The 22,305-nt window shown below is 45.1% G+C and overlaps 1 protein-coding gene across 1 annotated transcript in view; it reads right to left on the reverse strand.

The window, feature by feature from the left end:
- Positions 1-4,351: 4,351 nt before the first annotated feature.
- The window catches only part of LOC146191462 (sushi, von Willebrand factor type A, EGF and pentraxin domain-containing protein 1-like), a 62,784-nt gene continuing 44,830 nt past the window's right edge, over positions 4,352-22,305 (reverse strand). The window contains exons 25-34 of the mRNA XM_084601996.1: positions 22,143-22,277; positions 19,530-19,652; positions 17,771-17,808; positions 16,992-17,090; positions 16,866-16,917; positions 15,264-15,412; positions 10,415-10,750; positions 8,915-9,039; positions 6,769-6,956; positions 4,352-4,712 (exon numbers count right to left, since the gene is read on the reverse strand). Of these exons, the coding sequence (XP_084458122.1) occupies positions 4,501-4,712; positions 6,769-6,956; positions 8,915-9,039; positions 10,415-10,750; positions 15,264-15,412; positions 16,866-16,917; positions 16,992-17,090; positions 17,771-17,808; positions 19,530-19,652; positions 22,143-22,277 (1,457 nt within the window). The 3' untranslated portion in view covers positions 4,352-4,500. The remainder of the gene's footprint in view (positions 4,713-6,768; positions 6,957-8,914; positions 9,040-10,414; positions 10,751-15,263; positions 15,413-16,865; positions 16,918-16,991; positions 17,091-17,770; positions 17,809-19,529; positions 19,653-22,142; positions 22,278-22,305) is intronic.

Below are 22,305 nucleotides of genomic sequence, written 5' to 3' on the forward strand. Positions count from 1 at the left end.
AAATATATCTTATCGAATGTCCAATGAAGGGAGAAGGTATTGGTCCCAACTATTCGAACAAACTAAACTAACATCCTGAAATCAAACTATCAAATTTTTTAAAAGAGTATACAGGAACGCTGTCGGCACAAAAAATAAAAGGGATCTATACCACGTCACCACGTCGTCACGTGGGGGACATCTGCCGCATTTCGTCATTTTGTCCTCGTAGCGTACTTCGTCTTCTATTGTTATGATGGTGCATTTTCATATTGCTCTAGTGTTATGCTTCCGATCTGGTTTGGTTTGGTTTATGATATTTAACGTCACAAAGCGACTCAGGCTATGGGAGACGTCGTAGTGGAGGGCTCCGGAAATCTCGACTATCTGGTGTTCTCTAACGCGCACTGACATCGCACAGCACACGGGCGCCTTGTTTTCCGCATCCTTGGCCACAGTAGTCGAGCGCCATAACCACTGCATCATCACACGAGGGGGGAGGGGGGGGGGGGGTTCATTTATCTCGTTCGTTTGTTATTTATTTATTTTATAGGATGGCAGGATATCAAAGGTACTGGGACTTGATCGAGAAACAAGGCAGGAACAGTCCGCGTACAAGCAGGTCCAGAGCACACACCGATATCGATGTCACCCCTTCTTCTCATTTGCGCGTACATCCTCATGTTCACGATGTATTTATTTAATTATTTTATTTGTTTAATTATTTATACTATCAGCCCTTTGGGAGCTCTTGCAGGAGTGGAAAAAATAAATTTAAGACAAAATACATCCTAATGCAAGTATACAAAAACAAAGAAATATATGCTGCAATCAAAGCTTCGAGTAATATGGACAACAACTGCAGGCAACACACAATAAAAAGCATATTACAGTTATACAACGCTGAATTCACTCAACGTAAAAGAGAAAACTCGTTTTTTAGAAAAAACTCGAACATCGCTGATGTTATTTGTGATGGCTTCACGGGACGGGCACTGTAGAGCAACGTTAGATAAGGAGTTTCAATCATTAATCGCTCTAGGAAAATAACTGCACTTAAAACAATCAGTGCGGACGAAAAGAGCTGAAATGAACATAAAATGGCGATGTCGCGATATCTCGTTAGGCAGTATAATTGATTTGATATCAAGAGTTGAACAAGACAAACGCTGCCGCAGGCTGACCACAGCTTTCTTCATCGACATCGAGGGTGCATTCGACAATGTCTACCATGATGCAATATTAGACGCTCTTGAGAAATGTGGGATTGGTGGACGTCTCCGCCAATGTATAGCAAATTACTTGAGGAGCCGGGCAGTTTACACGGCGACTGACGAAGGTGACACGACAGATCACCCTGTCACTCGCGGTGTCCCTCAGGGAGGAGCGCTAAGTCCCATATTATTTAATCTAGTGCTCGTCGGCCTATTGCAAGAACTATCCAACACATTTTCCGTATCTGTAACGCCGACGACATCCGCATATGGGTATTAAATGTCACGCGTCCCCAAGTACAAGCGAGATTGAAGCATTCAGTGTCAATTGTGTCTGCGTACTTGCATCGTCAGGGGCTTGATCTATCGCCAACAAAAAACGTCATCTTGGCTCTTACATGCAAATTGATGACGTGGTATCCTGTGACAATTGATGGCCAAGACATTTCTTACGTGACACACTGTAAATTCCTGGGTGTCACTATAGACCGCGACCTGTCATGGTCGAAGCACATAACTTTTCTCCGAAGAAAACTAGGCAGTTTTGCACACGTTGTAAGCTTTATAGCTGGCAAATCCCGGGGACCGTCTGAGCGATCTTTACTTCGCCTGCACGAGGCGGTTGTGGTTGGATATCTAAGATGCAGTGCGCTGGTTCTTTCGGGAATACGACTGAACGCCCCGCGAACACTGTAAAGCGCTCAGGCGCGTGCATTTAGGGTGTGCTTGGGTGTACCCTGCAAGACTTTGACGTGGCGCACACTCTATGAGGCCCGCGCCTGCCCTGCACACATTTATATCCAACTGGAGCCAATACGAGTGCATCAAGGCCCTGTTTGATTTTTTTAAGTGAAACGGGCCTACATTCCCGTCTGTGACATTTACGTGTGCTGTGAAGGGAGCGAGTAACACACTTTGCATACGCGCTTGTGCTGAAACATGTGTCAGTGCACTTTGAGCTTTTTCTGCTTAAGTGCCTCGTGTGCGTGCTTCCGCGTTTGTGCCGGCATGTGTGTTCAGTGACAAGTGGCGTGTGTCCAAGACATATGCGGCATGTTTCGTTCTACGAGTGTGCATGGTATCCTCATATGCGTGAGTACAACCCGTGTATGTAGTACTTTGAGGTTTGCTGGTGAAGTGTATCGTGTGCGTGTTTCTGCGCTTGTGCTGGCATGTGAGAGTTCAGACGTCTTTGCAGTTGTGGCGGTGTTTATTCAGTGACATGTGGAGTGTGCCCAAGCCATGTGCGGCATGTTGCGTTTCACTAGTGTCGTTAAGTGTGTGCATGGTCTCCTCAATAGCTCGAACCACAAGTGAAACCACACTGTACTATGACATCATCACCCTTCATTCACACCATAACTCTCTTTTATTTCATCTTCCCCCCTTCCCCCAAGTGTAGTAGCAGGCCAGGGTGTCTTTACCGCCGGCCGACCCCTCCACCTTTCTTCTCATTAAATTACTCTCTCTCTCTCTCTCTCTCTTTAGACCTAATTTCTAAACATTAAGATTTAATATTAACCTGATTATGAATGACTTGGTACAGGTATTTCAGCCTTTATTGTTTCGTTCGCGACTCTCATGTCGGAAGGCTAGCTTGTGAACAGAGATCAGGAGAGGTATAATGCCGGTATTTATTAAATGTAAACCTAGCAGCAAGTCATTGTACTTTTTAAATATTTGAAATGTTATGTTCTGTGCATGGGTCCCAGACAAGTTTTGCGTATCTTATGATCGGTCTTATTGATGTTTTATATGCCAGACATTTTATTTCAGGGGTTCAGTGATATATGTTCCTCCTGAGGCTTCAAAGTACCTTTCGGAAAGCAGGAAAACAGTCGTCTGCTGGCAATCAACCGCTAGTCCAGCGATGAGGCATATACGCAACATTCGGCGACAAAAGTTAGCGAGACTTGAGTATACTCACTAAAAAACTTCGGGTGGATGCTACAAAACGTTAGTCTGCCCGGTAAAGTATGCGAAATTTGGGAGCAATAATCAAAATGTTAGGTAGCCCCAGGTACTGCCCAGAATTTGAAAAGGCACAGAGGACGGCACACGACGAAGTGCACTCCACATCTCTCCTTTCATTTACCCATTCATTACTTGAGGCGGAGTTTATGCTTTTTAATAAACTAGTTTTTACGAAGCTTTTATGGCTGGGAGTACAAAGAAACTGATACTTCATATTAACTTCACTTCACTGCTGTATTACAGCACTTCAGCTGACGTCACAACGCAGCAAAATGCACGAGCGAGAATACAAGAACACATTGAAGTGCGCTAGTTATGTGGTATCTGAAAAGTAACCTGACTGATGTTCGGAAACAGGCTATGAGAGGGCAAGCTTATGAAATTCTAATCATTCGCGTTTTTGCTCAGGACTGTTGAAATTCATCAACGAGCGATTCTTAAACTTGTTCAATAGTTACTCAGAAAAACGTTGTGCGAGTATTGTTAGCATTAAGTATTTTAACTGAACGCATCGCTGCCGATTTGTGCAAGGTGACGCTTCACGTGACTTTGCAACACATTAAACACCCAATTTAGGTAAATAGTTATACCGTTGACTTTGAGGCGTGGCAGTCAAGTAATATCAGAAACCTATCACATATAGCTCATGGTACATACAGAAACGACATATAGCTTCGTGCTGCTCTCCACTTTCAGAGCGACGTTGTATCTCGCAAATTTTTTGTTCCGTCTTTTCACGCTTTAGTCAATAACGGCGCTGTAAAATTTCAAGTTTGGGATGACTGTTATGGTTGGCAACAAATGTGGCCTTATCGCATAAAACCACCTAATACCCACACTGCACCTAGACGTGAACATTCACGTTCGCCTGTCAGCTGTCTGCACAATAGAACCGTGTTGACTGCAAAAGGCTTGATATTATGTTGTATAAGTAAAGGGAAGAGTTATTGTTCAAGGTCATTCTTTAGCCGATGCATAATCGCGTGTTGTGATCGACGATTATCTCCATAGGTAATATGTACAGTAAATAAAATGAGATAAAGTTTGGTGTTTTCAGTCCTGCGGATATGTTTAATTTTTTTATTCCAGCTTCGATGAAATTAAGCTTAATCTCAGCTCTGTTTAAGAAACGTGTCTTTCTAACAGAGGAGAGGGTTGTAAGCATGCAAATACAAAAAGGGGGAAAAAGCTTTTATTCATTTATGAAAGAAAAAAACACACAATGTGATGAAAGGTGCTTCAGAGAAGGCCCTAGTGTAATAAAGTAGATGACAATAAAAAAAGAAAAGAAAGAGAAAGACGTAATGACATTTTGTTAGATTTGACTCGGCACTCAGCTCGGCCTATTCCAGAACTGTCGCACCGTCTTAGCCGGGCATTTGTCTTTGTCGATGCACTTTCCCTTGTAGAAAACTTTGTGTTCGGGGCAGTAACAACCTGGCACGCAGGGCGCCCCATCGTTGGACTCCTGCTTGAGAGCCGAGCACCGAGGGGCATTGGCGGGGCCGCAGGTCTGGAATTCCATTCCCGGCGGGCAGGGCGTCTCTGCGAGAATAACTAAGAGCATGAGTGGGATTTCGACCACTGATGGGGGATGGACTGAACTAATGCAGAAATTAAGATATAGACGTAACTACGGCGTAAAGGAGTGATCTAAGAACAGTTAAGTTAATTGGTATGTATTTTCGAAAGCATATAAAATTTTCAGCTTTTCCTCGGGCTGATAAAACAGTCCCCTTGTTACTGGTAAGAAACCCTGTAGGCATGATGCTCTTGCAGATCTGTAATCATTAGGGCCTTTCTTCAGGAATTTCCGCATAGAATGCGGCCCCTATTAGTTATGTCTTAATGTGGGCCCAGTTATCTACACCTGTAAACTCACGCGTATGTAGTACCTCTGGTCTTCACAAGCTCCTGAATGTGTACGCCGGCCGTCAATGCTTACTTAAGGCTGCATATTTATTATGCTTTTAAAGGTCATGTTGCCTGATTTCACTCTAACTGCTTTAACACTTATCTTCGATTCCTGACATTTTCCAGAGTATAATACTAAACAGTTTTAATCAAACCATACCATTCCAGTAGAATCGTCAAGCAGCTTTTCTATTTTCGCATCAGAAAACATCTGTTACATATAAGAACATCGAGTGAGCCGAGTGGTTTCTATGGAGATGCGTTAGTGACGCCAAGATGAACGGTGCCGGAAAAAAACGAAAATATTCGCTTATGCCACTAGCACTACCCTCACCTCGTACAGCCTGATGTCCATTTGTGGGACAAACTTGTCGTGCCGAATTCTGTGCCCCCAACCTCACATGCCTTTGTTTGCTCTCAATCAGCGCTTTGACAAATTATATTAAGCGTGTTTACAATACGAGAAGTTGTACAGCATGCGGTAAGTGTGAGATAGGGCAGGCGTATTTTTCACTCTCATAATATGCAGCCTCGTTTCTGGCCGAGGCAAGCAGCCGAGGCGAGGAAGGCAGCACGAGAATATATGAGACAAAAAAGATATCTCGTCAGGGTATGGGAACACCTCTTTTCGGCTCGAGTTAGGCAGAACCTTGGGCGCGGCTAAACTGCGGAAGTGGAGTGCTATGGCGTCGTTTCAAGCCCGAAAGGAAGGAACCAATCGGGGCAGGCATGAGCTCAGGGTAAGCTGTTTCCAGTACGGAGTGGTGGATATAGAAAGAGTAGAGAGAGAAGTGATGATGACGATAGCAAGGGAGTAGGGAAAACAAAAGTGAAGCATACCGGATACAACAGATGCTTAACGCACGCTGCAATGGATGCCAAAGCAAACACACACCGTGTGGTTGCCACATTCTAATTTGAGTGGTTCAGTAAGGTCGCGGGTGTTTATAGACGACTTTCCCAGCAAACTGCGCAGGCACAATCGTTATTTAAATGAACACTTGCTTCGCACTCGATAACTAAATTACTCCTTAGTTCGGCATTACCATACCCCCCCCCCCCCCTGCCCTAAACCCCGCGTTTTCTATCGGGGCTATATGATTTATCGTCCTTCGCCTTTTTAATGGGAAGTATTAGTAAGCTATGTTGGCACCGTAACTATTTGCAAAATGTGTGGCCGGAAAAACGTACCGTTGTGACGTCATCAAAATGTGAAGTCGTCAGTCAATGACCGGATGAGAGTTGTAAGTCATGGCATAAACAGTGCTGTATCATCGAGTCATGAGTCTAGTCATGTAACATGAAAGTGTCGAGTAGTAAGCCAACAGTCATTCGAGTCATTATTCACCAGTCATGAGTCATGTCAGTAATGGGTTATGAGACAAGAAGCGCCGAGTTATGCCACGTAGGTAAAGAGATGTAGAAAAGTGTCGACTAGGAGACACCAACTTCGCGTCAACGCTAATGCTTTCGCACTCTCCCAGTGCAGTTTATGTCGGTATCTAAGTTTTTGTAAGCTCACTTGGAACTAGAAGCATAACCTTCTAGCACCGCAGGATGACTCTGCTTCCTGAACTGCGCTCTTGTATCATGTGCGTTGCATTGCGTATTGAAACGATAGTACGGGCATCGGCTTTGCAGACATGGCGAATTTGAGCGTATGACAGGTTAGAATGGCGTTACTGACCACATGATTTTCCGGGCAACTGGTGGAATGTGATGTTGAGCTGCTCGCAGGCCAGCTTCACGGCGGCGAACGAGTCGCAGTAGCAGAAGCCACTACCCCGGCAGGAACACATTTGCTCCCTGCAGCTCTCGAAGAAACTCCGCGCGTGCTTGAGGCGCGTCAGGCAGGGCTGCAGCGTCCGGTTGTTCCTTTTCAAGAGGACAGGGAGATTGATGAGGAAGGTTAGGTTAATAGCCTTGTAACTTTCCAGTGTTCGAAGAAAGGAAAGGAGAAACCGAAATATGTGGATGTAAGAAAAACTAGAAATCATTTTCTGCGCGAACATTTTTCGTAAATAAAGTGTACTGACTCCAGGCTGGGCCTTGTTTAGGATGTATGGAAAATTAATAAAAAGCACAAAAAGAAAGCTACTACTCAACACAAAATCCCTCAGGCGAAAGAGAACACACACACATGCAAAAAAAAAAAAACGCGAAGCCCCTTTACTACTGCTCTGGCCTCGGGAATGCCCACTTGAGTATGCAAACAAGCTGACGTTCAGAAATATAAGTATCGAAATGGGGTGCGCCCACGTATTTAGAGATCAAAGTTGCTAAATTTTAACGGTTGTCGACCGATTAGCAAATCGCAATAAAAGAAGGGGTTCAGGAACGCTTTTTTTTTTTCCCGTCCACGCAGCTTACAGTTAATCTTCATTATGTTCGATAACTCTCTCCACCCGTGCCGTGGAACAGTTTTTGTATATTTCGAAATAGACGCACATATACAGAGCTCAGGCCTCGACGATAAATCTACGACGACTACCTAAGGTCTAGGATAGGTATGCCTATTTTTGATGTTTTTCTTGCAAAGACGACTTTACCAGACTTTGCCACAGATTTTTACCATTCGGTTTAAGACCTAAATGTCGTCGAGGAATTCGACGAATTGCAGATCTGTTCGAAATAAAAATTAACTGCACGCTCCAGTTTCGGCTTACGAGTAGATGCGAGTAGACACCAGCTTTCAGGGTCAAAACACAAACCTGGAGGGTCAAAGTCTAACAAAATCATCTAACGCTTGTGCCGTCGCTCTGATTGGCTACGCTGTTTGGTGAACTCACAACCACGTGACCTCGAGTGGTTATTCAAACTCAGCCCAATAAGCGGCTCTAACGCGCGAGTTTGCCGGCGGGTCTTTCATCTTCGCCAGCCAACAGAGAGAGGGATGAAGCTTATGCCTAAAAAATGACTCACCATGACCTCTTGTAAAACTTTTATACTGAGAAAAATTGTCGGAGTGGGTTCGAACTAGTCAGGTTCTAACGCAGGTGCTCGAGTGCAGTAGCATAGCGTCTTAAGCACTGAGCCTACACGGCGGTTGCTTTAGCTCGTTATAACCTGATTTAAGTATGATTAAACCTCGGCGACTTAACGCGGCAGCTCCTAGATGGCATCACAAGTACGGTTGAAACGGCACCGGACGAGGCCCATAGTCACAGAACGTTTGCGCGACCCCGCTTTCGTATGCTAATAGAGTTCTAGCAAACATTCTCTACACTTTTTTCATTGCACATTTTTTTTTCAACTCTTTTGTTTAAGTTGTTTTTTTTTTTGGCAGTATCTCTCACTTCTCGGTGCACCCCAGCACTTACAATCAACAGCATACAATTGGAGGTACTTATGTGTAGTCTGTTTAAATCCTAAACGCAATGTAGCCTCCAACTTAACTACCAGATGCATACTAAACGGGTACCGTTTCGCTGCCTAAAATTTGTTTGCGTCAAAATTTTAATAAGAAATGATGTGAGAATTTGTTCCGACATGTTCGGAACGATGCCATTTGTGGAGTAAGATGACGTCTTTCCGGTTGAACGTGCCTAATATGCTGCCGCGTAAAATACCAGATGCTGCCCATAGCTGCATGAGCACGTGCTGTAAACAACTATAATTTTTCTTTTATTTATGTGAAAGCACAAAATAAAGGAAGGCGGCGCAATTTTGAGCCTTTCATTTCTGATGCGATCGGACGAGAACATCTTCGGCGGAACTGCACCTGGTTGGGTACTCGAAACAAAAGTTTGAGAAACACTATCACCAACCAAAATATTTATTAGAACCCGACGTTTCGAGACCAACTTGGTCTCTGCCTCCGCATATACTCTTACCAGATCATTTTGCACATTCCTATGGCGTTCTTGGCTACGGAATGAGGCACATCGCTGCACGTGGATGCCAATTGTTTCGTGCCTTTCTCTCCTGTGGGCCGTAACCTCCAGCTTGCCAGCAACTCCTGCAATCGAAAAATCCCAAGTTCAAACATATAGCACAAGCACTCTGCCTTCCCCACTAGAGAAGAACAAAAAAAAAAAAAAAAAACATCAGAAGCGTGACCTTTCACCTTTTTTCTATAGCAGCAACTATGCTTGAGCGAAAAGGATGGAAAAGTACGGCAAGAAGCTTTAAAGCGTACATATATAAGCAATAGAGCGGAAACAGTGACGAAACGTGATGCAAAAGGCAAGGGAACCTGTTATAAAGCGCATGGCGTAGGACAAAAGATGATAAAATATATCCCTTTAAAGGGCGTTCCAGATGAGGAAGGCACAATTACTGTGTGGATTACTGTGTGGATGGACAAACCAAAAAAATGGCAGAAAGGTGGAGAGAGAAAACAAAAAGGAAATAGGGACAGAAAATTAGACGCAAAGAAAAGTAAAATCACTGCCTCTCAGGCAATCGAGAGTATATGCAAGCATGAAATGGTTACGGGCGCCGTGGCGGCCTTATCATCTTCGTGTGCACCCGTATTATCGTGACGCCATCAAGGGAGAGCAGTCTTCTGCTGCAGCTTTTAACTTGCAGAGCGAACGCTTTCTGCAAGAGTTTGCCTCCCACTCTTTAATCAGGCTCCATTGCTTCCGCGTGCGAAGAATGCGTAAGAAAACCAAATCATGGCGATGGCCCCCATACGTTTGGAAGGCACTACTGAGTTTTCCACTCAGATTACGTTGGACGTCAATCTTGGTGAAATTCGATAAAGTATAATTTCAGGGCTCCAGGAAGCAATGTTTATGGATGCGCCACCTAAGTATGGCAGTCGCCACTGAGTTGGTCCTAATTAGACACCAGTATTGGTCAAATTCTAAAGATGTCGAATTTCGGAGGCCCAGGGGGCCAAATGTTTGTATGACCCACCTAATTTTGGAAAGCACTGCTGATTTGGCCCTACGCAAATTATATTGGACACCAGGTTCGGTAAAATACAGACGGGATAAAATTTCAAAGCTCCACAGGGTCAAAATGCGGGGGTGCCCAAAAACACTCTCCGGGAAACGTGCCGGTCGTGTACCATGGCTCAAAGATCAGGGAATTCGTTTTGTTACATCTTACTAAGCGCGCCGATGCCCCCGTTTTGATGCCCGGAGGTCGCAAAATCTGCGCCCGGATATTCGTTCTAGGTGTTGGCACAGCGGCCCCTCCAGTTGGCCGACAACGGGAGCTAATAAAACGCAGCCAACCGGCAAGGTGAAGCAAATGCAATGCAAGGGGCGTCAAAGAAGGCAAGGCCCGTTGGTAGACATGGAACGGCAAGGAAATTACATGTAACTAAAGACAGGACAACACGAGACAAGGTTAGGGGTAGCACAGAACGGTAGAAAGCTCGCCTCGGTCGTCTTGGCGCTAATGTGGTGCCTGGTGGTGAAGTCGTCACTAGCACGGCCATTGGCATTTCCGCACAGACCACACGTCTTGCCCGCCGAGCCATCTGGCAGGGAAGCGACGACGGTGGTATTGCTGTGCACAGTCACAACGAGACCGTGGTGGGTGCGCAGGCGAATCGCGTCACCGCCCTCGGGCACATCGATGCTCAGAATGCCATCCTCCTGGTGCGGCAGCTGCACATCGCGGCCGTTGACGACCGCACGCACGTTCGAGTACAGCGTGGCGGTCAGGCAGTGGATGTACACACGCACGATAGCCTGCGGTGGAGACGCCCGGTTCTGGAGAAGAGGAAAAGAGAGGCCAGTGAGTAGTACACCTAAAATAAAGTCAAGTGGCTGCCGTACCAGCCGTACGTCAGAAGGGCAGATAGTAATAACAACAAGAAGGAGAAAAGCCATAAGTTTGTGTGTGAATTATGGGTGTTGTAGCAGAACTCAGTATATCACACCCCAAAGAGGTAGTCGTGACGTTCACTGTTGTGGTGATGGACTTCTTAAAAATTACCGTTTTTAATTACGTTTCGTTCTTTTCGAAACCTAACGACTCGCGATAAGTTTGATATTGCATTAATATCTCCAAGCACCAAGTTGGAGTGGAAAATAATACGTTTGTTCTAAAATATTGTGAAATGCATTTGCCTTAGCTTATTGTGTTTTATGCTGGAAAAATAAAACACAGCTTCATTTGTAATTGTAAAACGCAAATTAAGAAATTAAAAACATAAGAAGCACATTACGACGTGGCTCCAGAGAAATTCAGGCACAGAGCTAAACGCTGACGCTTTACAATTTCCGCTCATTTGTCTCGCTCTCCAGCAACGGGATGCGTTAAGCTACATACAAATACAACTGACATGAAAGCGCTGTCCTGCTAAAAAATTGGCAACAGTTAAACCATGGTAGAACCAAGTTGAACAATTAACAGCTTGGTTTTTCAAGTTTTTGCGTGGTTTTGAGTTTGTGTTTTGGATTGTACTCATCATATACCGATTCAACGGTATATGAAGGCGCTATAGCGTAAACTTCAAATATTATCACGATTAACTTAATCACCTGCGAATAATTACTAAAACGCAATTACTAAAACTCAATTCAACTTGACAAAAGCTATCCAAAGCTATAGAACTTATGTTCCTACTGCTTGACTCGAAGGTTTGACATTGAGCCTCAGCTGAAGGTCATACAGACGCAGTCCGCCGGTATTCGACTTTTGAATTGACTAGGGCTGACGCTTTACAACAAGACCCGTATTATTTGTCACCCACAAGCTCTTTGTATGCAGACATTGCAGATGCGATAGAAACCGGATGATGTAGGTGTGGCTGGTTTGGTGGGTAAACAACTGAGAGAGGGGTAAGCAATATCTAAGCGTGGAATAGAGTGCAGTTGCATTGTGGCATTACCGCTTTGCGCGAGCTTGTGCGTGAGCTTGCGTGTGTGTGTCCAGTAGAAGTTTGTAAGGGCCAGTTTACTGAAGAGAATAGCACGTTACGACCACCAGGACTAAGCTGGCCTGGTAAAGGGTATACCATTCCCGAAGCCGTCAGCGACATAAACATTGAAAGCGACAGCTGGAGGTGCGCATTTCTGCCCAGATTATTTATTTCGAGGCATCACGGTTGGGCCAAGATTTGACTGAAAAAAAAAAGCCGAAAACAATAGCCCGATAAAATAATTTTCAGCAACGATCACTGGCTGTCAATCAAAACGCCAACTTAAAAAGAGCAGGGACTGCTACTTTCTCGTTGCCGCGTACGGCAGCTGCCGGCACCGGCTCATGAGGTAGCTCCACACCTACTATTATGTTCTGCAATCAGAATATGTGCTAGTTAGGCAGCGACAAATTTCGAGTGCTGCATACGCTGACTGCACATGAGAAGTTTTTGTAGCGAAAACTACACTGTGGTAGGTTTTCAAGCCGTCGGCGTAGCATCGTGGAGAAGAAGAAGACAGATAACTCGGTAGTTGGTAGAGGCGAACGACAACAGCGAGTTGCTAGGACAGAAGTTGTGTTCGAGCGTTGTGACGGCGGTGTGCCCCGTAGTCCGACATAAATACAACGTCATACCACTAGACGTCTTCTACACCCGAATGAGAATGCTCAATGAGGAGAGGCAAGGAAGGAATGCTCACGCGTTAAGTGATTCCCCCTATGACATAAATAAAACTGAAACCATAAAGTAAACTACTATGCACAAAAGCCATGTCTTTACTTTGAAGCCGAACCTAAGCGCAGCCATGCAGATTGCTCTTGCGTAACTCCAGTTTTAACCACAAGCTAAACCACAGTTTGTGGTTTAGCTTGTGGTTAAAACTGGACACACACACACACACACACGCACACACACACACACACACATACACACACACACACACACACACACACACACACACACACACACACACACACACACACACACACACACACACACACACACACACACACACACACACACACACACACACACACACACACACACACACACACACACACACACACACACACACACACACACACACACACACACACACACACACAGCTTGTGGTATGTGTGCGTGTCGCCCTGCCTATTTAACCTATATTCTGAGTGCGTCATGAGGAAGGCCGGTCTGGACGAGTCTTCAGCTGGAGTGAAGATTGCTGGAAAACGTATCAACAACCTTAGATATGCGGATGATACCACTTTAATGGCAGAAAGTGAAGTTGAACTCAAGAGACTTCTAATGCGCGTACAAGAAGAGAGTGAGAAGTTTGGGCTTAAACTGAGCATTAAAAAGACAAAAATCATGGCGTCTTGCCCTATCAAGTCCTGGAGCATCAAGGGACAAGAAGTGGAAGCTGTGACAGGTTTTCTCTTCTTGGGCTCCAAGATTACCCCGGAAGGAGACTGCAGCCATGAAATTAGGAGTTCTGGAAAAGAGAGCCGTGGCTAGCCTTGACCGCCTACTAAAGAGCAGAGACATTCCACTGGCAACCAAGATCCGTATAACTCGTGCTATGGTCTTTCCAGTTGTGATGTATGGATGCGAAAGTTGGGCTGTGAAGAAGGCTGACCGCCGAAGAATTGACGCATTTGAATTGTGGTGCTGGCGGAGACTCCTGAGAGTTCCTTGGACTGCCAGAAGATCAAATCAGTCGATATTGTCGTCCATAAACCCTGACTGCTCATTGGAGGGTCAAATTCTAAAGTTAAAGCTCAGCTACTTTGGTCATCTGATGAGAAGAGAGGAGTCGCTTGAGGAAGATTTGATGTTGGGAAAGGTTGAGGGTCACCGGAGAAGGGGTAGGCAGCGAACGCGATGGTTAGATGACATCCTCGAGGCGCTGCAGATGACGTTATGTGATGTTAGGAAGATAGTGAGAGACCGGAAAGCGTGGCGTGATATGGTCCATAGGGTCACGAAGAGTCGGACACGACTGAACGACTGAACTGAACTGAAACCACAGCTAATTTATTTATTCATCAAAGGAGCCCTATGAGAATAAATGGGCACCGCTTAAAAATATTTAGGAGCCACGAATTGGATTTTTGATGTTCTACCAGCCTGCATACTCACGTGCTGCATCACTATAAAAACAGTACAACCAATACCTTCCAACAAAAAGCGTTATTGTAAAACTGTCATAGGAGAGGGTTTCATATTCATCAAGAGGCTTCGCACGGACGGCGATGCCGGAACGTTTTCGCCTTCAGTGCATTGCTTTCGCGTTAAATGGTTCCCTCTATCATAGAACCTTACGCCACCCAAGACATGCTCACAGGTGGTGCTCCTAAATAAACCACTGGGGCTAAAATATTTATTACAAATTATCATAGCTTTTATTACAGGCTTCAGAGCAGGCTTTGGTGATACTGAAAAGTTAGCATAGCATCAAAAACAAAAAAATGCGGGCAACAAAGACACAGAGGAAAAAAAAAAGAAATATGCATGCCTAATAAAGAAAAAAAGAGATGCCGGTGCTGCTTGCGTAGAATGTACCCTAAGCTGAGCCCAAGGATGCGAGATCAAATCTCGGCCGCGACGGTCGCTTTTTGATGAAGGCGGAAAGCAAGGTGCCGTGTACAGTGCAATCTCAACTAGTGCATGTTAAAGATCCCCTGGTGGTTGAAATTTCCGAAGACCACCGCCACATCGTCCCTTATAGCCTCAGTCGCTTTGCCGACTTATTTATTTTTAGTACCTTACACCGCTCCCCTAGGATAAAGGGCAGACAAGTAATCAGTGCCCAGTTTATCCAGTTTTCATTCTCTCAGGTGCACACCACGGCATAATGGAAATATTTCTGCTGAGAATGTAATATTATTGTTGCAAATTTGCAGGGTCGCAGCGGAGCACCAGAACAGGATCACCATCGTGGCAGGCTTCTCATTCTGAGCAGCTCGTGCCGTCCTTGCGCTCCGAGCACGCGCTGAACATCTTTATTTTCTTCTAACACGGCTGGTAGCGCTGATCTCAGCGCCTCCGCTTTATAGCGTCGGCGGGCGCTATATTCTAATAAATTGTTTTTCTATCTAACAAGCACAGCGACGTTACTGTACCAAACATTTTAGCGGCCACGTGAAGTTTTTAGCCTCCTCACGTTTAAGTAAACTAAAACATTAAGCTGATTTCATTCACTTTTACGTCAACAGTTAAAATCGTTAGTTTATTACACCTGCTTATAGCCTAACCTGCGTTCTTGTTGCTCTGAGTCTCTGGCCTCCTAGCACGGTTGACAGGTAAGTCAATAAGCGATACCATTGCATTGTGTCCCGTTGTGCTTCACAACTTTTATGGCTCCAGTACTGACCTTGCGTTTATCAAAGCTCACGTAGCCGTAGAAGTTGCCGTAGTAGCAGTCTTCGAACATGGTGTACTTGCCCACCGGACTCAGAGTAAACGAGAGGCCGTCGAACGTAGTCAGTGTCTTGTTCCTGAGCAATGTGCATTTTGGCGGCTCTGAAACGGAGAAGTCCAAAATGAAGCGAGCTGATGTACTAGCATTCCTCAAGGGCAGAACTGAGCCGAATATTGCCAGTTTTAGCATTTCGCGACAGACAATAATAACTAGCTGCGCTAAACGCGGCTTTCTTCACTTGGCGCACCTGTCAGTATGTCTGCTTCCCACTAATCTTCCATATTTTTGGTGGACTAAACTGTGTGGCCCTGATTGAAATGTTGAAAGGAAACATAAAACTCAAATGAAAAGTCACACATCTCAGAGAGTGGGATTGACTCGAAATGACGGCGAACTCTCATCTGCGCTCATTTACATGAAGAAAAACTGCAGATATTCTAGAATTCAACTAAATTAAAGGAGTCGAATGTGTGAAGGCTAAGGTTAATTCATGTCAAGCCGTTTTGCGCTAGTATTTAAATTAAGGACGAAATCTCTAAATAAAACTATTTCGGCTTTTAGGCTTCTCCGCAGTACACGGTGACAAGTGGGGACACCAGCGATGACGTCATCTCTAGAGATGATGCATTTTTAGCGCAGAAACGTTTACTGTGAGGAAGAAGACCAACGCCAACGAAGATAAAGGTCACGAGACGTCATTTGGAGGCATCAGGTGACTCGCAGAAAGAATCGGGAGAAAGATGTTGAAACTAGAAATGTCACCCATAATGACGTCATTGCCTATTTTCACCACACTGCTGCAATGCTGTGAGAAGAAGCCTGAGAACTGTCGCAAATTTAATAGTAGATTACGTCATAACTTTATATGGTAGCGTGAAATTATTTCATGAGCTTAATCTACAACTTTCATATATTCTAATGCGCGCATCTCGGGAAATTTTCAAAAAAGCATTTCAGGTGTGACTATTCATTTGAGTTTTATGTTTCCTTTCAACCTTCCAAGCAGACCCACACAGTTTAGTCAACCAAAAATTGGGAAAATTAGTGGCAAGCAGACATTCTGACAAGTGCACCAAATGAAGGAAGCAGAGTTTAGCGCAGTCAATATCCAAATACTTAGCTACTTGACTACTTTACGCTCCCGCTTTATCTTTATGCTACTATAGCGTTTCGTATTTTTTTTAATTGATTTTTAAGTCTCTCAGCTTCCCTGTGCTGATGAGTAATTTAACAATGAAGTGCCTAATTACTACCATCGTCGACAGCCAGCTGCTGTATGTAAGTTTCCATGCGACTGGCTACACGCATGCAAGAAGGCTAACACAAATTCTGTAGCTCCTATGTTTCAGCATTGTTAAAGTGAGGGCTTTTAAAAGGTGTTTCATTAATTTCATTTTTCTCTTCCATCGAAGACAACGCCAGTATACATTTGCTATGTGCGCTGAATAAAAAATGAATCATTGTGGCTTCTATGGGTTATACATTTCTGGATGTAATCCACGTATTCCAAACAGTCAAATCAAGCGCGAGATTTGGTCAGGAGAGCGTGCGTACCCTTGACGCAGGACGGGCAGCATTCTGCAGGCTTCTTGGAGAGTACCTCGCCCTGGGGAAGTGAGGGAACAGTCAGCTGAGCGACGCTCTCAAAAAAAGGCAGCGCATAGCTAAAGAAATACTCACGCTCTGGCAAGTCACCGATGAGCAGACGATGGGAGAGCAATTGACCACTCCACTGCTGCAACTACAACTTTGGCATTCACGCTCCCAGGTTTCGCCGTCCTGTACGCGAGAAGTCGAAATGCCACCATTATATCGGGATGCATCCCTTATCGTTTTGGCCTAAGCCTTTATTGTTGACACTGCTGTCACCCGCAGTTATCAGTGCGCACGCTTAAGGTCAAGTATTCGGTCAATACGAGCAATTAACAAACTTGCTGCTTTAAAAAACTGTTATCTACTTCAATAGTTGCTGCAAGCAGATAAGCTATATATGTCTATGAACCACTCTATATCAGTTCCATAGATTTTAGTGTAACGAACGAGCACCTAGATATAAAATGCCTTACCTGCCATATAGTTGAAACCCCGAGGTTGTATTAGCAGCGGGCTCAGCATTAGAATGTCATTTTTCGAAAGCATGCATTTTCAAGCATTCTTGTTTTACTCTTTTAATACACGTCTCACTTTGGCGATGTTCATGTTGTTAAAATTAATATTTAGATGTAGTTCCGGCTTCGCTACATGACAGGAAGGGATGTGATGAACGACGCAACCTGGCACTGTGTTGGCATAAAGAATAACAATGACATCCAGGATATCTCGAGAAAAAAAATTGCATCACACTATGCACGAACTATGGTGAGTACGACCTGAACGTACTGAATATGAATTTTGAATCAGATACATTATCTCACAGCCTTATACACATCGTGGCACTTTCGAGATATATGCATACTTACAAGGTATGTAGACAGACCGTCAGTGCAGTAACTCGTGTCTGTAATGGTAGTGGAATAAAAGGGGGAAAAAATAAGCTTTGGCGACATGCTGGAGGAAACAGCCCACTGCAGAAGCACGTTGAAATATGCGCTAGTTTCAATTGTTTTAATAAACGAATGTCGCATGCCACAGGTATGGTGCGTCCTTGTACGTGCATCCATTCTGAAACGTTTCTGGAAGCCAACTTTTTCCACTGTATTTTGCACCTTTTTTTTATCCGAAGTGTACAGCATTGTTGCACTGTGTGATTCGCATGATGAACATTGGGCTAAATGTGTATTTGAGATGCATAAAAAGATATCAATGAAAGTAAAACTTGTTGGTTAAACGAATACTGCCACCTTTAGGCGTTTGCTTATGGCAAGAGGATACATAGAAGGCGCCCGCATCTCAGTATATGCGAAAACGAAGTGAGAACGTATAAAAGTGGAGCTATAGCATAGCAAAGGACGGGTCTATTTTCGACACTTAAGACCATTGCACAGTTTATGCTGGATCTGAATACTGTGATATGGTTCCCGCGTATGAAGTACCTAGAAATAAGAGCCGAAGCACCGTTGAGGCGAGCGCGGAAACACGGGTTTCCAGTATTCTGTGAAGAAAAGTTACAGAGGTGGGAAGAGGCACTAGACTTGAAGGAGTAGGGTGTCCTGTCTCAGAGGGTCGGAGAAACTGATTAACCTTTCTGGCGTATGCAAGTATTCTTGAACTGTAAGGAACATTTATTGGGGGAGAGCGCCTGTTGGAACGCTTCCAATGCCGGCTGTCGGCAAACGAGAAGCGGAAGCTCCCTTGTGACCACTACGTTCGGGAGTACAGCACCGCCGCAATACATCGGAAAACAGTGTGAAGTATAAACAAGACGAGGTTAGCCGTGCGAAGGAGTATGGCGCCGCGGCATAATTATAATTAATAAATAATTAATTATAATTATGCCGCGGCGCCTATACTCCTTTGCACGGCTAAGCGCGTCTTGTTTATGCTTCACACTGTTTTCCGATGTATTGCGGCGGTGCTGTACTCCCGAACGTGAAAACAAAACTGCATCGTACGAGGCTCGAAGGTTCGACATGTGAGTGGACACGACAACTTGTGTGTGGATGGCTCGTCGCATGCATAAAGTCTACTAGAGATACCGTCCTTGTTGCTTTTCATCCGCCATGTAGCGATCTTATTTAACGGGAACGAGATGGAACCAAAGGCCGCAAGCAGAACAAGGCCGAGTATTCATGTTAAAATAAAAACACCAAAACAAGCCCATGACACGCCAAAACGGACCTGCAGCTCAGCTCTACTATTTTTTCTTTAATTTCAGATCCTTCTAAGCTGATCACGAATACGATATACAGGTGTATCCCTCGCCTCATAACTTGGTTTGGTCACGTAAAGTAGTTATTCATTACTTATAGTTAAATTATCCGAATTAGTGGTTCTACATTTTATCGCGTGGTCTCATAGCTAAAATCATCCTCCAGCAGAGCTACTTATTTAAGCCAGTGAGTGTAAACAGTAAAGGCGACACAAACCAGTCTGTGAGCTTCTCGGCCTCCCCCTCCTCCTTATGTCAGCTGCCCTGCTTTTCCCCAATGAAACAGGCAGAAACAGCACTACCGGTGCGTCTTAGAACGCGACTTCGTTATCTAGCACATGGTTTTAATTCTTTCGAGAAGTTTGTTAATAGACTGGGATACAAGAAACGTCATGAAAAACGACTCTCACCTAGACAGGTGACACCATCGTCGCTTAGGAACATTCCTTGGGGACAATCACATTTGTAGGAGCCAGGTTCGTTGACGCATATGTGCGAACAGTTGTGCCTTCCGGTTAAGCATTCGTCCACATCTGTAAGGGAGAAAAATTAGATCATGCGTATAGAGGCGACCGTAGTTGACTCGAGGAAATCAAGGGAAGTGCAGGAAAGTGACTTGCGAAGCACGACAAAAAAGCGCAGTTTTTCTGCACCTAACAAAATTAAGTCGTTAGACTGAGGGCTGTATTAAGTTTAATACTGGTTTATCAAACAAAGCTGACCATCAGCAATGTTGTGTAGGCTGAAGGAGCGTACTTCACAACCTAGTGCTATATATTACGCAAACCAAGCCTTCATGTCAATGCAGGTGCATTTTAAGCGAAAATTACATGAACGGAGGGGGAAACTATGACCGATATAGCATTCACTAGTGTTCTACATCGAGTTTTGCAGCACTGTCAGTGCAAAAAGTAACGTTTCGCTTATAGTTAATTTTTATAGCAACAAGTACATTATATCGATTTAAATAAAGTTTTGTATAGCCGGGGTGGCGCAGTGGTTACGGCGCTCGACTACTGTTCCCAAGGATGCGGGATCGAATCCCGGCCTCGGCGGCCGCTTTTCGATGGAGGCGAAAGGCAAAGCGTCCGTGTGCTGCGCGATGTCAGTACACGTTAAAGAACCCCAGGTGGTCGAAATTTCCGGAGTCCTCCACTACGGCGTCTCTCATAACCTGAGTTGCTTTGGGACGTCAAACCCCACAAACCAAAACAAACCAAACCAGAATCTGCATGAGCACGTGCGTTAGAATCACTGCCAATTGGACGATTGGTGACTTGATGGTAGGAGGAAAGGAAGAGAAGAGGAGGAAGAGGAAGGACAGGGAGGTTAACCGGAAGAAGGAACCGGATTGCTACCCTGCGCTGGGGGAAGGAGGTGATGGGATATAAAAGTGATGGGTAAAAGAGGGATGTGTGAGGTCAGTATAGTCACATCAAAGCCATATCACGTCACATCACATCACGTCACAGGCATATCTCGTCACATCACAGCAAAATTACAGCCTATCGATCAGGCTCGTGGTTTTAATGAAGCGGAGCAGTGCCTGGGAGGCTTTCGCCACCGACGATCACCGCAGCCACTGTCCTAGAATTTTGATTTCAGTCAGTGGGCGTCCATCTAGACGCCCCAGCGCACGGCAGAGACAGTCTTTCGGTCCTGTATATGGGGCACTCACAAAAAATGTGGCCTATAGTCTCGTCGCATCCGCAGGTTGCGCGTGCAGAACTATTAGCCATGCCTATATCACAAACGAATAAGAGTTTGTGAACGCTACATCTACCCACAGGAGGCACAGCAAAGTTTCTTCACGTCGGGGTAGGCCGGGTGGAAGCCGGAGCTTCAGGACAGGATACAAGGATTTTAAGCGTGAGATCGCAAACTACCCAGCATTCCACAAGGCGAGCGTGAGCTCCAGCGCAAGTGCGCGAAACTTGCCTACTGTGTCTTCTCTGAAAAAGGGGATCGACACAAAATCGCCGTCTTGGTGGACTGTTCGCGCGACCTCGTTCACTCGGAGATTGCTCGCTATTCCGCTGTGTCCTGGATGACATTGGTAGATTATTTCATGTCCTTTATTGATGGCATTGTGATGAAGTTCTTGTATTTCCGCGACGGGTTGATCATGGGCTCCACGGCTAAGAGCCGCTTTTTAGGCTAGCAGGGCTGCTTCTGAATATGTGAAAATAGACCACCGCTGAGGGCTCTGCTGACTGTTATGCCTAATTGCGACACGAAGAGCGGTTAGCTATTTGGCTCTGGAAGAAGTCCGGTGAATCTTCCCAACTTTTATATCTGTAGTACTTGCGGAGATAACCATGGAGCCTGAAGAACTCATGGCATTCACTGAACCGTCGGTGTAAGCGTGCAAATGATTTGCATGGTGTTCATGGAAGTATTCAAGAGTGACTTCTTTTAGTTCCGTCGGTGATAGCTCGACCTTTTTCCTGATGCTGGCTATTACATAAAAGAAAAGTGATGAGATAATCGTGAGACCCGCTGCCAAAAACCTGCAGTTGTATTTACCGTCAAAACTACTTAGATTATCCTACTCTCATCAGTGATTTTACTGTGAACCGAGGTTTCGCACACACGACATAATTTTTGAAATAAAGATAGGCCACGATTGGCAGTTAAGTTGGTGCATTTAGGGCATTGAAAGGAGGTGGGCTTCGGTTATTAGGTGGATGGGCAGTTTTCTAGTTCCGAGATCGCGGAGGTGGCTGGCGGGCAGCTACCTTCGTGCTGACTAGGTGAAGGAGGATGGATGATATGGGAAACATCGTAGGTGGTGAATGAGGTATTTCTCACAGTAGCGGTTCTGAGGTGCACTTTTGGGAGAGGCAGCTTCTGATGCTGAGGGTTCCAGGAGAAGTAGCACCGTCCGCTTCAATCCGAGCGCATGCACGCATGCGCAACAGACACACGCAGAGACACACATACGCGTACAGAGCACAGCTTTTCTGCTAAAAAATAACCATACTGCCAGAACGGTAAAAAAATGCAAGCTCACGCTCCCTCACCATACTGGCAGTATCTGCCTTCGTAAGAGTCACCGCACTGGCACTCCGAAGAGCCGTCGTTGTTGTCGACGCATGCCTGGCCATTGTGACACGGAGACGTGCTGCACGCAGACACCCGCTTGGAACAGCGAGCACCTGCAAGGAACCACTTCAGGTAAAAGGA

The sequence above is a fragment of the Amblyomma maculatum genome, chromosome 4, assembly GCF_055883805.1.
Source record: "Amblyomma maculatum isolate TAMU_Amacu chromosome 4, ASM5588380v1, whole genome shotgun sequence".
NCBI lineage: Eukaryota > Metazoa > Arthropoda > Arachnida > Ixodida > Ixodidae > Amblyomma > Amblyomma maculatum.